The sequence below is a fragment of the Gadus macrocephalus genome, chromosome 11 (genome assembly GCF_031168955.1).
Source record: "Gadus macrocephalus chromosome 11, ASM3116895v1".
Lineage (NCBI taxonomy): Eukaryota > Metazoa > Chordata > Actinopteri > Gadiformes > Gadidae > Gadus > Gadus macrocephalus.
In genome coordinates, this window is record NC_082392.1 from 9,577,043 (window position 1) to 9,592,340 (window position 15,298).

General features: G+C 42.1%; 2 protein-coding genes across 3 annotated transcripts; one reads left to right on the forward strand and one right to left on the reverse strand.

The window, feature by feature from the left end:
• Positions 1–843: 843 nt before the first annotated feature.
• cxcr3.1 (chemokine (C-X-C motif) receptor 3, tandem duplicate 1) lies at positions 844–9,282 on the forward strand. 2 transcript variants are annotated; one of them, XM_060064159.1, is made up of 3 exons: positions 844–1,266; positions 7,420–7,810; positions 7,968–9,282. In XM_060064159.1, exons 2-3 carry the CDS (start codon positions 7,439–7,441, stop codon positions 8,706–8,708), a joined length of 1,113 nt encoding a protein of 370 aa, XP_059920142.1. In that variant the 5' UTR covers positions 844–1,266; positions 7,420–7,438; the 3' UTR covers positions 8,709–9,282. The 2 variants fall into 2 exon arrangements, with proteins under 2 accessions (XP_059920142.1, XP_059920143.1); XM_060064160.1 differs by lacking the exon at positions 844–1,266 and adding an exon at positions 6,658–6,736.
• Positions 8,988–14,909, reverse strand: LOC132467074 (C-X-C chemokine receptor type 3-like). The gene is made up of 3 exons (XM_060064158.1): positions 14,617–14,909; positions 13,628–13,972; positions 8,988–12,881 (listed from the first exon to the last, which is right to left on the reverse strand). The coding sequence occupies exons 2-3, from the start codon at positions 13,964–13,966 to the stop codon at positions 12,021–12,023; spliced, it is 1,200 nt and encodes a 399-aa protein (XP_059920141.1). The 5' UTR covers positions 13,967–13,972; positions 14,617–14,909; the 3' UTR covers positions 8,988–12,020.
• Between the last annotated feature and the right edge of the window lie 389 nt (positions 14,910–15,298).

The window sequence follows — 15,298 nt, forward strand, 5'->3', positions numbered from 1 at the left end:
CTTAAAATGTTTAAAGACACAAGCTGATTATACATCCATGGACAAGAGAGACAATACTGAAATAGGGCTTTTCACTGATTTGCCACAGGAAGGGAAATCATACTTTTCTGTGACAATGTTTCAGTAAGTGTTGACTATACACAGAGAAGTTAAGATTAACCTTACATCCCCATGGTGAAACAAAACATCAACACAGTTGGAGTATCAAACTATTTAGTTTTAACATATACAACATAGCTTAATACATGGGAAACTGTTTGGTGTGATCTTTGCATCGATTGTGGTCTTTGCAAAAGAGAATTTATATTAGCTACTTATCGCAGCTTAATAATGCGAACAGAAATCCAAGTGGGTGTGTATATCAATGAATAAGCTTAGATAATTATGTGTAAGTTACAGATACTACCGCACTTTTCTGTTATGAATAACCACTTCTTCTTCCACTTCTTCAAATCAGTTGTATAGTTGTTGTCAAGGCCAGCTGTATCGTTGTGCAGAAGATATCGGAAGAAAAGCGGTAGTGCTGTCAGGGATGTCAAGGATGTTGTGGATGATGTGGAAGTGCATGACTACTGCAACAAAAAAAGTATAATGTATCGGATTTATGAGATAATTATCACCTAATTAGATTCTGGAGGAAATCAGGGACCAACTCATGTTGGGAATTCTGGACAAGGACATACCACAGAGGCTACGCCCAAATCGAGCTAATCCTGAACTTCACTATTGATATGACGTGCTGGAGGTGCAGCAGGTTTAGGACCTAGGAAGCAGAGAGAGCCTGTTCTGTAGTGGAGCTCCAGCACAGTAGGCAGCCTTCAAACTAAAGAATAGCTCCTGTTGGAGCTCCATTCCGACGCGAGGTGTGCTCAGAGAGGTAAAACAAAAGAAGAGTTGGGGCGCCTTAGAGGTTTGAGGAGTACCTCTACAGCCTACCTGCCTTCAAACTGACCAAGATCACAAAACCCTCATGCCACTGATGATCTCCAAAGATCTCGACAATGTGTTGATCCGCTTCCAGAGACTTCTCGTGTGTTTGACAAGGTTCAACCAGGATGTAGTCAGGTACACATTGGGAAAAGACCACAGCCATGGAATACCCACAGTACAGAAGACCACAGAGAGACACCAAACACAGCCAAGACAATCACATGGAAATTGAGTGTTTTGTCGCAGCTGTGATGAGCAGCATGCTGTCAGCATCAAAGAGGATTTACAGCCTCCGAGCAGAGACAGCGGCAACGAGAAGCTCCAATATTTGCTCCGGTTAATACAAGAGGGGTGGCCTGAACACATAGCCTAAAGTGGTACTGTGGTGTACAACAGGAATAGGGAAATGGTCATGCATAATGAAAGTGTTAACTACGAATGGATTATGGTTACATTGTGTGCTACAATTTGTAGTATCTCATCTTGCAAAGACAATAGGTTTTGCTGTCTTTCAAGGGGTCCAACTCTTACGTCACACGGTCACATTGTTAAACTGATTAATTGTCAAATCAGGACTAATACATAAAACAAACACCCTCTAATATGTTAACATTTAAAACCTGTTTGTAACACTTTACATTACAGTGGCCTTGCTAGAGTATTTATACATGTAATTAGTGCAATATAATTTCAACAGAAGTAATTACATATTATACTTATTCTCCCACTTGCTTTGATATAATTGATATGGAGGAACATGGAACATTGATATGTAACATGTTATGTTATATTTCATGTGCATATTCATCATAATAAATATGAAGTGACAATGCAATTATAAGACCATAACATGGATCAAGGTGTTTATTGGAATGCTTTTCTTTTTTTCTTATTTTTTTTTACATCTGTAACAATATTTCCCTGCACTGGCGCTGCGTCTCTCTTGACCTCAAACAAAATGGCTGGCGGTCACACGTATAAGGGGAATGAGTTTAATAACCGAGATTTTGACTTTTAGCTCTTGCTGAAAAAGGATAGCTCAAACGGGCCGTTATTTTGGCAGACCCTCTCGGAATCATGGGCCATGAGAACTAGTCGACCAGAAGGTGGTGTAAGATAGGAGATTTTTTTTGTAGAAGGGACGGCCCTACCACCCTGACAACCTTGTTCCAGGGCCTGACTGGGAATCAAATACCAAACTTTTGCCATTTCGAACCCAGGGGGTGCATTTCACCACCAAAGCCTCCTTTTATTTTGATCTCAATGAGCAGCGTTATTACAGTGCTGCACCCAGACCTTATTTCACCATGACACCTGAGATTTCCACAGAGCGGTCCCAAGGTGTCCCCTGGTTGTTAGGTTTAATGGCCAAGTTCCTACCTTTTTCCTATGAACTTAGATAGATCTATAGCCTTTAATTTCCAATGCATTTCAATTAAGCATTTGATGATGCTTTTTTAGTCACTTCCTGTAGGGATAGAGCCCCCAATTTAATTATCCTATACTTTATCTACCTGAGGCCCTCTTTTGTATAAAAGAGACACAGGATCTTCCCAACAACCATTTTCATCACTTGATGAGAAGGTCCTTAAGCCCCCTTTCATGTAAAATAGACCAGATGTCTCTATCCTACTCAAAAGTCATTCTAAATACATCTAATTGTGTGTTTTTGTATCTTCTGACAACCTCTCAGTGAAGGATTGCATCACTTCCTGTAGGGATAGAACCTCCAAGTTGATAATCATCACTTGATGAGAAGGTCCTTAAGCCCCCTTTCATATAAAAGAGACCAGATGTCTCTATCCTACTCAAAAGTCATTCTAGATACATCTAATTGTGTGTTTTTGTATCTTCTGACAACCTGTGAAGGATTGCATCACTTCCTGTAGGGATTGAACCTCCAAGTTGATAATCGTGTATGTCATTAACAGTCAGACACCCAGCGGGCAAATATGTGCAAATCCTGCTCTTTTGTTTTGACATTGTGAAAGTGCTTGTTTAATATATCCAGGAACAATGCACAGACTGCTCATACTCTGCTACAGAGAATGCTACAGGTAACATTAGTTTTAAATTATCGCAGTAGAAGTGAATGCATAAGCTGGTGGACCTTTGCAGTTTCAAATGTCAACCACGAACGCCAAAACACATTGACGGGCCACTGATTTCCCCTTTGTCTCCATAAGTTCATAAATTTGCATTTTGCTCAACCAGCGCACTTCCAAGTAGTAAACCAGGTCTCCGTGGTCAGCTTTCAGATTTCAGATTTGAATCTGAAAGCTTTTCAGCTTTCAGATTCAACTGCAGCAACTGTGCACACACATTAGCCTGTTAGATTATCCACTCACAAGTAATTTAATCATTAAATCAAGGTGGAAATGCATCATTTCCCTTTCAACTTGTGCCACCAAACCCCTTTGCAATACAACCATCACTGGTGCACCACAGTTGTCATGCAACCCAGTTTTTCGAGCAATAAACCATAGTCCTGCATTGCTGTACAAACTTCCTTAAAAATGGCATCCCCTCTAATAGTCAAGCCTGCCGATCAAGCAAAGCAGTTCCTCTCTTGTCTCGAAATCGTCTGTGTCTGCCAGATGGCTCGTGTAAGTTATGACGGCTGTCACATCTATGGCCAGTGAGTAAAACTGTTTCAGATATTTCTCCACATCTTCTGCCATGTCATGATTCAATCAGAAACAGTCCTACGGGATTACATTCTGGAATTCTGGAATTTTGACTATCTGCCGAATGGACCGTTCCTTTCGGCAATACAAAAAGAAAATCATGTGCAGGAACCTTGATTCGGAATTTAAATTTAATTCGATTTTTTTTAATTTATTGTTATTATTGTTATAATTATCATCATTAATATTACTTATTTGTGTTTACTGGCAAGGGCATTTCCAGTGCTGTATGAAAAGGAAATTGAAAAACAAGTAGTCAACTACACCTTTCAAAACATTGGCTGGTAAGCTATGTACTGTTTAGTCTTTTCAATCCATGACTACAGGTAGTGATGAGCAGCATGCTCCCTAGTCTACTCTGACCTGTGATTCTGAACCACCTTAGATGTATCCATAACACTCGGTGTGCACTCCATTATCGGGGCATCCTCTCTGTTTACCTATGGTTGCAATGACTCTGTGGGTTTTAATCCATGCTTGCTGTTTCTGCAAAATACATCACCATTCTCTGTCATAAAATTGTATGACCTGGGTGTAGGAGCCATTTGAGACCTTTTTTTAGTATGATTTGATATTTTAGTTTGCGTGACAAAATTATTATTAGTGATCTTATTTGTATTGAATTGTCCCAAATTAGGAAATTGTAATTTGTTTCTGAGTGTGTGCCCCCTATAGGTCAGGCACTAATTGACTATAGCATAAAGGTGTGCCAGGCCAAGGAGAGTGGAGAGTATTGACCGTGAGCAGAACGTGAACATGACGTGAACCTGTCGTGAACCTGACGGGACCGTGGCGAGGAAACACAACTGAGCTGAACCAACAAACAAAGAAACAAAGACAAAACTTCAATGCTTTAATTTACATCTGATGTTAGAAATAAACAAAGTCAAGTTCATTATAGCCACGTCTCATGGACTCTATTTTCACGCGTTCAACAAAGCAAACACCGGAACTCACAAGAAGTGGTAAAACAATTGACAAGTTTTAGCCATTACACTGGGTGTGACCATTTTCAGAAAGATGGCTCCTATAGCCCATGACGGGACATGGTGGGGGGGCAGAGTCAGGGCTCTGACAGGCAGGGGGGAAACAGCATGAGGCAAAACAATATCAAACTGTCCCCAACAGCTCCTCATTACATCAGAGAAACATAAGAATTCCTGCTTGGCTAGTAGAGAGCCTTCCGTGTTGTTCTTTTGTACTTCTCTAAACCCGTGTGCCCGTTGTGAGACCTGGTGGGCGTGGGTTATGGCTTGGGAATGGCTATAAATAGTCATGTTTCTTTACTTCAACAATCACAATGAATCAATAATGTCTTCAGCATGTGGTGCCTGGCGACCCCGAACGGCCCCAAAAAAGGGATTTGAAAACTTGCCCTGTACATGAACCTGTTATATGAAAACAATATTCTAAACAACCGCCTGAATTGATTGGTTCTTGCATGTTTCCTGTGATTGGAACAGGACGCTGTGATAAGGTACATTAATGTTTAGAATGTAAGTACTGTTCACGTTGTTTACGAGTTTATGAGTTCTACGTATTCTGTCATTTACACAAACCCAGATGAAGATTCATCATCCTAATCGTGCTCTTCGGTAATTTACCAATTTGCAGATGAATGATTAAAGTCCACCAAGAAGGCTGATGATACCACATCATGGCTTGTGTAAATTACACTTTACTTAGAACTGATGAACTCGTAAGCAACGTGAACTGTGCTTACAGATGAAACATTAATGTATCTTATCACTGAGTCCCGTTCCAATCACAGGGACCAATAAACAATCATTTCTGGGGTTGTATTGTGTTCTAATAATACAGTCATGTTAAGTCAAGTCAAGTCTAAAGTCAAGTCTTTATTATTGCCAAGCAACGCAGTCGTGTGGAATTCATTTTGGTGATTTGGCTCACACAGGACAGTACAATACCACACAGAACAAGGGAGACAACAAGTCTGACTGGACATACACAAAAGACATCACATTAAAACTAGATACATGCATTGTTACCAGCGTGAAAATACAATAAATAAAGGTAGCTAAGACAAAGTGCTAATGCATTTAAATACCCTTAGGAGGAGGACATAGCTTTGTAAGCAGAGCAGATAAGGAGTGTTTGTTGGAATTAAGCCTGCACAGCCTTCAGATAGGTGCTATTGGACAAGCGGATGGATCTGGACCTGATGCTTCTTAGTCTTTTGCCTGATGGTAGAGGAAAAGGGAATTAGCAGGGTGTGATGAATCAAAGAATATCAGGTGTTGTAGATGTCACTGATATTGGGAAGGTCTAGCCCAATGATTCTGGATGCTGACCTACCGTCTCCAGACCAGACTTATCATCCGCTGAAGACTTTCACACACACACAGTGATAGAGAAAGTTAGGATACTCTCTATCACAACCCTATAGAATTGAAGCATCCCAGCCTTGGACACTTTACATTTTTTAAGATGTCTTAAAAAGAACAGTCTCTGGTGACCACCAACAAAGATGTTGATGTAACAACCAGTGCATGTGCATGCATACCAGGCCTGGGGGGCTGGAGGATTGCTGTGTTGAGTAGGCCTAATAAAATGTTAATTGTTGGTGGCTCATAACCAGAAAATAGCCTACCCCATACCCTCAGGACACCAAAAGTGCATAGAAAATGCAAAACAGTTAAAACACACTAAGTTGTATGCATACACTTATCGAGTAACGTTGATGTAAAATGTATTTATAATATATATATATATTTTATGAAGATATATTTTTGTGTTTATAAACATTGAGGTGCAATGCATTTGTGGTTTGCAGAAACATACAAATAGCAATGTTTTCTTCTGGCGACTGGAACATGTTATTTAATTACTTTCATCATAAATATTTCATTCTATTTGTATTTTTATGATGTATAAACAATTATACGCTTTATTTTTTTCTTGTTAATGGATTCTCCTCTCTGAAATGTAAGAAGTGTGTTCTAGGATTTGTCAAAAAACGATCTACATATGTCTATAGTCACTACTTCCTATTTGCGACTGCCTTCATCTATAACTGCTCACTGTCGTATGCTCGAGCTATTGTGTGGTTTGCAGCCTCAAGCATAAGTGCATCGAGTGAACGTCAGTTGCCACATTTGGTGAGGCTTTACTTTATAACTACTCTGAGACGTCTGCTATTTATTAGTGGAATGAGCAAATTAATCTGTATAATGTTTATCTTCTAAATTGAATGTTGAATTACTCTTATATATGCTCTTATGAATGACTGTGTATAATATATATATATATATATATATATATATATATATATATATATATATATATATATACATGGGCTAAGATGTGAAGCAGTCTACTAATTGTTGATAATGATAATATTAATAATAGTTACCCTATCTACTACTAGTACTGTACAATAGTTTATTATCTTATAACATAACAATATTATTCTATCTGCAATTATATTGAACTTTTACAATCATCTACTATTAACTCAAGAACTAATAGGCCTATATCTCGTTCAGTATTTCTTGAATTAAGTAATTTCTTATTTTATTGTATACTTGGTGCCTGTTGATCTTTCCCCGATTGATATCATAATGAATTGCTATAATAGGCCTATACAATCATATGACATAACATAAGATGGTACTGTATTAATCCCAGACGGGAAATTTAAATGTTTTTTTTTAGAACACGTATCATCGGATATCTTGTAAGAACATGAACATGCTGCCACCGTGTGGTTAAAAGATAATAGTACATACTTTAGATCTATTATTTCTGTTACATAACTTTTTTCTATTTTCAATCCTTCCAGTGTTTAAAAGATTGAACAAATGGAGCTGAACGAGGAAGACCATTCATATCTGTCAAATAACTACAACTATTCGGACGACGAGTATTTCGACAATGAAGACTGTTGCGGGGGTATGGTATGTGACTTTCAGGAAGACATTAACTTCGAGGCAGTGTTCATCCCAGTCGTCTACTCTCTGGCGCTCCTGGTCGGGCTCCTGGGGAACAGCCTGCTTCTCTGGGTTCTGGGTCAGAGGAGCAACACCTGGAGTGTGACCGACAACTTCATCGTGCACCTGGGAGTCGCCGACAGCCTGCTGCTGGTGACCCTGCCCTTCTGGGCCACGCAGGCCACCCCTGTAGGGTGGGTGTTTGGGACCCCTTTCTGCAAGGTCGCTGGAGCTCTGTTCACGGTAGGCTTTGGTTTAAACAGAACACATAAAGGCTTGTTTTCACTTTCAACAAGCTTAGATGATCTATTTAGACACCTTGAGAAGTTTTTCGAACATAATAGCAGAGCAGTTCCTCTTAGTGCTAAATGCGTTCACACCTCTGTGCTTGTTCTCCCAGATCAACTTCTACTGCGGGATCTTCCTGTTGGCCTGCATCAGCCTGGACCGCTACCTGTCCATCGTCCACGCTACACACATGTACTCCCGCAGGAAGCCCTGGATGGTGCAGGCCAGCTGCCTGTCAGTATGGCTCCTCTCCCTGCTCCTCTCCATCCCTGACTGGGTCTTCCTGAAGGCCATAAACGACAAGCGCATTGGGAGCAAAGTAGAGTGCATTCATGACTATCCTCTCCGCTCTCAGTCGGACATCGACTGGCGCCTGGTGTCTCGCCTGTTCTATCACATCTTGGGCTTCGTCCTGCCCTCCGCCATCTTGATCTTCTGCTACTCCTGCATCCTTCTGCGGCTTCGACAGGGCCCCCACGGCTTCCAGAAGCAGAGGGCTGTCCTAGTCATCCTGGCGCTGGTGGTGGTCTTCTTTGTCTGTTGGACGCCCTACAATGTCACCTTGATGATTGACACGCTGCACATGAACCACACCATGGAACACTCCTGCACTAGCAGAAATTCCTTGAACAAGGCCATCATCGTCACGGCCTGCCTGGCCTACCTCCACTGCAGCCTGAACCCTGTGCTGTACGCCTTCATGGGCGTCAAGTTCCGCCACCAGCTCCTAAAGATGCTCAGGTCTCTGGGCTGCAGGGTGAAGACCAGGGCCTGGTTACAGTCCGCTGCCAGCTCCAGAAGGAGCTCCAGCTGGTCCGAGTCCGGCCACACCTCCAACTCCATGGCTATCTGAGCGAGTCTGAGACGAAGGTTCAGCAGAGAGCGCTGGTAACATTTTGGGGACCGGAAGCGGTAATTCAGAGTGGAGAACAACAGTATTATTTTAACCAAGCATAAAGCTCCAAAGTGTCTTGCTTTCTTTGATCATATTTTTGCTATCCTATTATTGAGTAATAAAATGCCATGTCTTATTTTCATAGGTATAGACAAACATGTATATATAATTCTTTATTTCAGACCCAGGAGGATCCAACATCAAATGAGCAGAAGATATTAATTACAGGTTGTGGAATGGAGGTCCAAGGTTTTAAACTTTATTTTCAGTTTTTGTTGGTCTGTGTTTTCAATGAGGTGGTCAATGATTTTTATCGTCAGAAATCATTGTCACATTTTGTATCAATATAGTCAATTTGGTAAATGTTAATAATATGTGCTGAAATAACATACAACTATTTGTTATGCATAATGAACTGAAAAGTTGGCACACATGCACAGTCAACATATAAAGGCATTTAACCATCACATATTTGTCTAGTGTAAAAATGTAATGGATACAGTAAAATAATAAAACAAGCCTTCAAGAAGCAGTCATGTGTATTTTAATAAACAAATGTGTTAAATGTATTCTTGAGTCGTACCTAAGGTACATTGAAATAAAGTTCAAAGCTGGCAGAACAATGTTCAGTCATATACCAAATATCTTCTGCCAATGCAACACATGGGTAAACCTCTACTTTAAAAGTCAAGGTCTAGTAAAGCCCCACCATCTGCAAGTGAATGTGAAACCGCAAAACAATCCACCTAAACATGTGATTCTAACTGAGGCTTTTATGTGACAGTAAATTACAAGCACGGAAGCCTCAGTTTTAGCAGCCATCGGATATGATTGATTGTTCCTTTCGATACCAGTCTCTCATTTGATTGGCCATACTGTAGTTCCTCTGGGATAGACAGAGGAACCTAGTCCTCACTCATACCATGATGACATTGTTTAACAATGCTTAGTTGCTGCAGTGCTTCATTCCTTGGGCTGAAAGCGTCTGTTAATTGTCTAAATAGTGAATGGCAGCTGTATTTCTAAACTCTGCATTTCGCTTGAAAACGGATGTGACCATTCATCCCGAAGTGATACTTAACACGACAAAAACCAAGTGGTGAGGACATAGACCGATGTATCACCAAGCAGCGGTCACAGGCATACTTCCTACTTCGGCACAGCTCGAAGCTCTCCCTGCAACCTGAGGGCTGTTTCTCAAGGGGTCGAGTACTTTTTTAAGAGAAAAGAGAAGGAAACACGCCACTGTCTGTGGTTGGGTGGGCCCCCGCACTGACGTGGCTCAACAAAAAGATGCATGCCTTCTACTCCTCCTCGACTGATTGTGCTACAATAAGTTCAAAAGAAAGATTCTACACCTTTCATTCAACTTCCCTTCGTGTTTCTGGTTGATACCTGTTTCATATATACTTCTTTTCAATAAACACTCTATGGAAGCAGGGCTGCCTAACGTACGACATTTTATGCAGAAAGGGATGACAAAAAAGTATTATTGTAGACCAGGGGTTGGCAACCCTAGGCACGCGTGCCACCACTGGCACGGGGCAGCATAATCATTGGCAAACTTAAAAAACAACAACTTTATTTTGTTTTGGGCATTTCCTTCCAGTGCAAATATGTTTAAATTAGTTACAGGAAGCAGTGTTCTCCAAGGGATCAATTAATAGTTTTTAAACCTATTTTGTGAGTAATAGAGAATAAAATATTTAAAATATTGTTGCAAGTGGCCTGTATGCATTACCTTCACATGGTTTTGCACAGCTGTACATGTCTTAAAGATATTAATGTGAATGGTTCCAGCATTCTCATATATTATTGTTTTTTACATTTCTCACAGTGCAAATATGTTTTGAATGAGTTTCTGAATGTTTCTGAAATGCAATTACCAAACCAAAAAATCTTTTAAAATGTTGATGCATGATTGCAGACTATATGGAAATAGTACAATATCAGGTCTTCTGGAAATGTTTTTGGTCACTTTGTCATAATTCAGCTTAATTTTTTATATATTGTTGCTTAAGGCACAATCATTAACGAGTAAATGTCAAACTGGCATTGCATGTTGAAAAGGTTGCTGACCCCTGTTGTAGACAGGGGTCTACAACTACTCTGTATTTTTTCAAAAACAATTAATTTAATTTTTTCTACGCAGATCCGTCCTCCTATAGTACTCTCCCTATATGTTGTTGTTTTTTTAGGGAACAGAGCAAGCCCCACCCGTCTCCGATCTCACACCACCAAACAAACACGAGTGATGGCTATCATGTTGATGGCGACAACACGGTAGCGACACACAATGCTCTTCTCATTGCCTCCCTCCGTCTCCCTCACCCTTCCCTCCGTCCCGTCACCTGACTGATGACATCAGCCGCCTGCTTGTGTTGTCTTGTCTGCCGACGCATGTTGCAACAAAGAAAACCCCTTAAAGCCGAAGGGAAGAAAGAAGGGGTTAAACGAACCGGCCCAGAGCTGACCCTATTTACACAGGGATTTAAACTAATAACTTAAATGGGAAGTAAAAACAAAGTTAATTGTCCATTCTGAAAAATACTCCCGTCTTTTCAATCAATGATTACCATATAATGACAATATAACACCATATCAATTATCGTAATTACTATAAACACAAACATTCATAGCAAAATAAATAAGAAAACAAAATATCAAAAGCAATAAAAAACATTCCCATCGATTTTGCGCTACACTGGTCAAAAAGGATCCCATTAAAGCTGTACCATTTAACAGCAGAGTCCTATTTTGACTGCCGGTCTAAATCTCAATTCAGATGTTTTGAGCCTAATCGCGATTTGTTAGAACATGGATCGGCAATACTGATACATGGTCTGGAATTTGTACCGCAAATTTTGCTCAATAAAATGTGACACTTCTGAATATGTTTTCACGTCTTAAAAGTGGATTTTAAGTGGATTGTCCAAGAAAAACAACTCTGGCCACTCACTTCCTAATATAGATATATATAAACCCTTTACGATATCATAAAACAATATTCACTAATAATGCATTATTACAGCCACATGTGTAGCCTTACAGTTCTTACCCCACGTAAAAGTTCCATGAACACATGCAGCCTAAAGTGCATTTATTCATGATTGATTTCAACATGTAGGACTGTCCCCCGCCCGTGAACCCTTTGACCCTTAAAGTAACTTCCTGTTCATGAAGCGGAAACAAATAGTCATGCTCTCCCATCCACTTCATCATGGTCAGCATTGGCTTGGTGATCCTGCTGCTCTGCGACCCTGGCCTGGGTCAGGGCTGACTCCTCCTCTGGTTTAGCGCGACCTCCTCCTCAGAGATCTGCTGCTCTGTGGCCCTGGTCTCGGTCTGCGCTGCCTCCTCCTCCCGGTTCTTGTTCAGCGGTACCACCTCCTCTCGGTTCTGCTGCGGCAGCGGTTCCTCTTCAAGACCAAGCTCCCACAGAGTGCGGCTGGAGTCGGCCTTCTCCACTGGCGGTACGCAATAAAGCATCTCCAGCACCGCTCTCCTGACGTTGTTGCACAGGCCAAAGTAGAGCAGGGGCTGGAGGCAGGCGTGGAAACAGCCAAGAGCAAACATGAGGAGCAGGCCTTTCCCCAGGGCGCTGGTGGGTGACCCATAAGCACCGCCACTGTCGCCGCCCTCCGGCTCCGGACGCTGCTCAGTGCCACGGACGGTGTGCGCCAACAGGGACAGGTTGTAGGGCGTCCAGCAGAGAAGGAACAACCCCACCAAGCCCAGGAGGAGCCGTAGGGCTCTCTGATTCTGGAGGTCCAGGCGGGGTCCTCGCCAAAGCCGCAGAAGGAAGCAGGAGCAGCAGAAGATCAAGACGGCAGAGGGCAGGATGAAGCCCACGATGTGGTGGAGCAGGCGAGAGGCCAGGCGCCAGTCGACACCGGACCGAGGAGCAGGCGGGGGGTAGAGGTGAACACACTCTACTCTGCGTCCCACCTCGACCTCCAAGAAGACCCAGTCAGGGATGGAGAGGAGCAGGGAGAGGAGCCATACTGACAGGCAGCTGGCCTGCACCATCCAGGGCTTCCTGCGGGAGAAGAAGTGAGTGGAGCGGAAGATGGAGAGGTAGCGGTCAAGGCTCATGCAGACCAACAGGAAGATCCCACAGAAGAAGTTGATCTGTGAGCATTAAAGGTAGAGAGGGGGAATTACAGAGGAACAGAAACCAAGAGAGAAAAAGACAGAGATAGAGAAAGAGAAAGAGACAGTTAGAGGGAGGGAGCGAGCAAAAGAGAGCGAGGAGGAGAGGAGGGTAGATTGAAACAGAAAGGGAAAGGGAAGAAGAAGGTAAACAGAGTTATAAAACTGAATAACATACTGTTCAACACAGTAAAACGAATTCCCTTAGAGGAAAACAGGAAGCCGACCCTTTCTATTCTCATAACAATCCATCTCGTTCTCTACTGGAAAAGCAAAAGTACTTCACTCAGGGTGACTTGGGTTGATCAACAGAATAGAGTCCAGTGACCTCGTTCTGTTTGTATCTCCAAGGAGATATTGGCCAATGGCCAAATTCCTAAAATCTCTCCCACATTACAGTTAAAGTGATATTGGTTACTGGTCGCACAGATCTGACTTTTCAGTTTCAAGATACACTGCAGCCCTCCCCAAACCATTATATTAATCAGTACATACATTCCAATATGATTATAGATTATTAAGTTGATCAAGTTAAATTGATTGTTTAAGTCTTAATGCACAAAATTGCACAAAGTAACAAAACCCAAAGATGATGTCCAGATCACATAGATGCATCTGCTTTGTTTAAAACTATGTTTGAAATACACACAGTGTAGGCTATATTTACAGGAAACCAAGAACAGCAATAAAGCAGAGAATACAATTTCAAATCCAGGTATACCTACATGAAAGACAGCTCCGCTAATCTTGCAGAAGGGGGTACCGAAGGTCCATCCGCTGGGGCGAACAGCCTGCGCAGCCCAGAAGGGCAGGGTCCCCAACATCAGACCATCCGCCACAGCCAGGTGGAGGGCAAAGATATCCATAACACTCCAATGACGTCTCTTGCGGACAAGAAGAGTCAGAAGTAGAGCAAGCCCCGGGAGACCGATTATCAGGGCTAGGGAGCACAGGAACGGCAGGAAAACGGTTGCGGAGTCTGGGTCGCCTTCCTCTTTGTGCGTGTAGTCTCCATAATCGAGTGACGTGTTACTTAAAAATAATCCGTCGAGATCCACCTCCATGTTGGTCTGTTAATGAAACAAAAAAGTTCAGTACACCCGGATGTTGATAAGACGATCGAGCAACAGATCCACAACCATTCGCTTCTTCACGTGAAGTGGCGCTGAGGCAGAACTGCGAGTCAGAATCCCACTCACTAGAAACCCTCACATGGCCTTGATGTCATCATCATGTGGGTATTGTCAAACGCTGCTTGGAAGTACAGCGTGTGGTAGTGTGGTAACCATGATAACACGTATCGTAACAAGGAACAACCATACCTGCCTAAACAGACATGAAACACGATATGTACATGACTATGAATAGGAGGAATGTAACATAGGCTAAACGCTATGAATCACTCATGAGGTAGGCCTGATGTAAAAGAGGGTTCTACAAAGAAATACACAACTAACTACGCGGATGTACGTCTGACTATAAGGACATACGTTGTATCATTAGGGGCAGATGTTTATGACAGGACCTCGCCTATCTATATGAAGAAATAACTAGTGTTAGTTTTCAAGCAGCAGTAATGACGGTCTGGGTGTAGCCTACATCAGAAACACTAACTTGTTAATAAATGGTCCATTTCCCACACAGAATACAGATCTAAGGGTGAGGGCATTACAGATCAAAAAGAGAAACAGAAAGAACCCATGTACAAACCTACCGGGTGGCGCCGGGGTCAGACAGATTGAACCGAGAATTCCGCGGGAGGTCTTCAAAGCATGTTATATTCGAGGGGTTACAGACCAACTACTTGTACGAGACAGACGACTGTCGAGCGCATAAATACTACACGCAAACCAACCGCCTTGGTATGCACAACATTAGCCGATTCATGATTAAACAACACGATAGCAAACCATGACCTATCGGATCACCTCACACTCACACGAAAACCCGTTTATGACACGAACTAGAACGTCGGTCAACCTCAGAACAACAAAGCCAGAAGCCTGTCGCGGACACCCATCCGCCGTGGCCACTAGAGGGCACTGTGGCTCTTTTCCAAATCAGATTATGGGTAAATAATGTGTCTGATTATCCGTCCTTCTTGTACACACATGATCATATCTATATCTATCTATCCATATAAAGCTCTATAACTGTGGAAAAAAAACAATGTTTGAAATAATACCAGGCGTACTCTACACAGCTACTAATACTATCCTACTATTACTACTACTACTACAGCTGCTACTAGCCTACTGCTACTGTTACTAGCCTACTACTACTACTACTACTACAGCTGCTGCTACTACTACTAGCCTACTACTACTACTACTACAGCTACTATTACTAGCCTCCTCCTACTACTTTTCGTCAGTGGGATAGAAGGAAACTTTTGC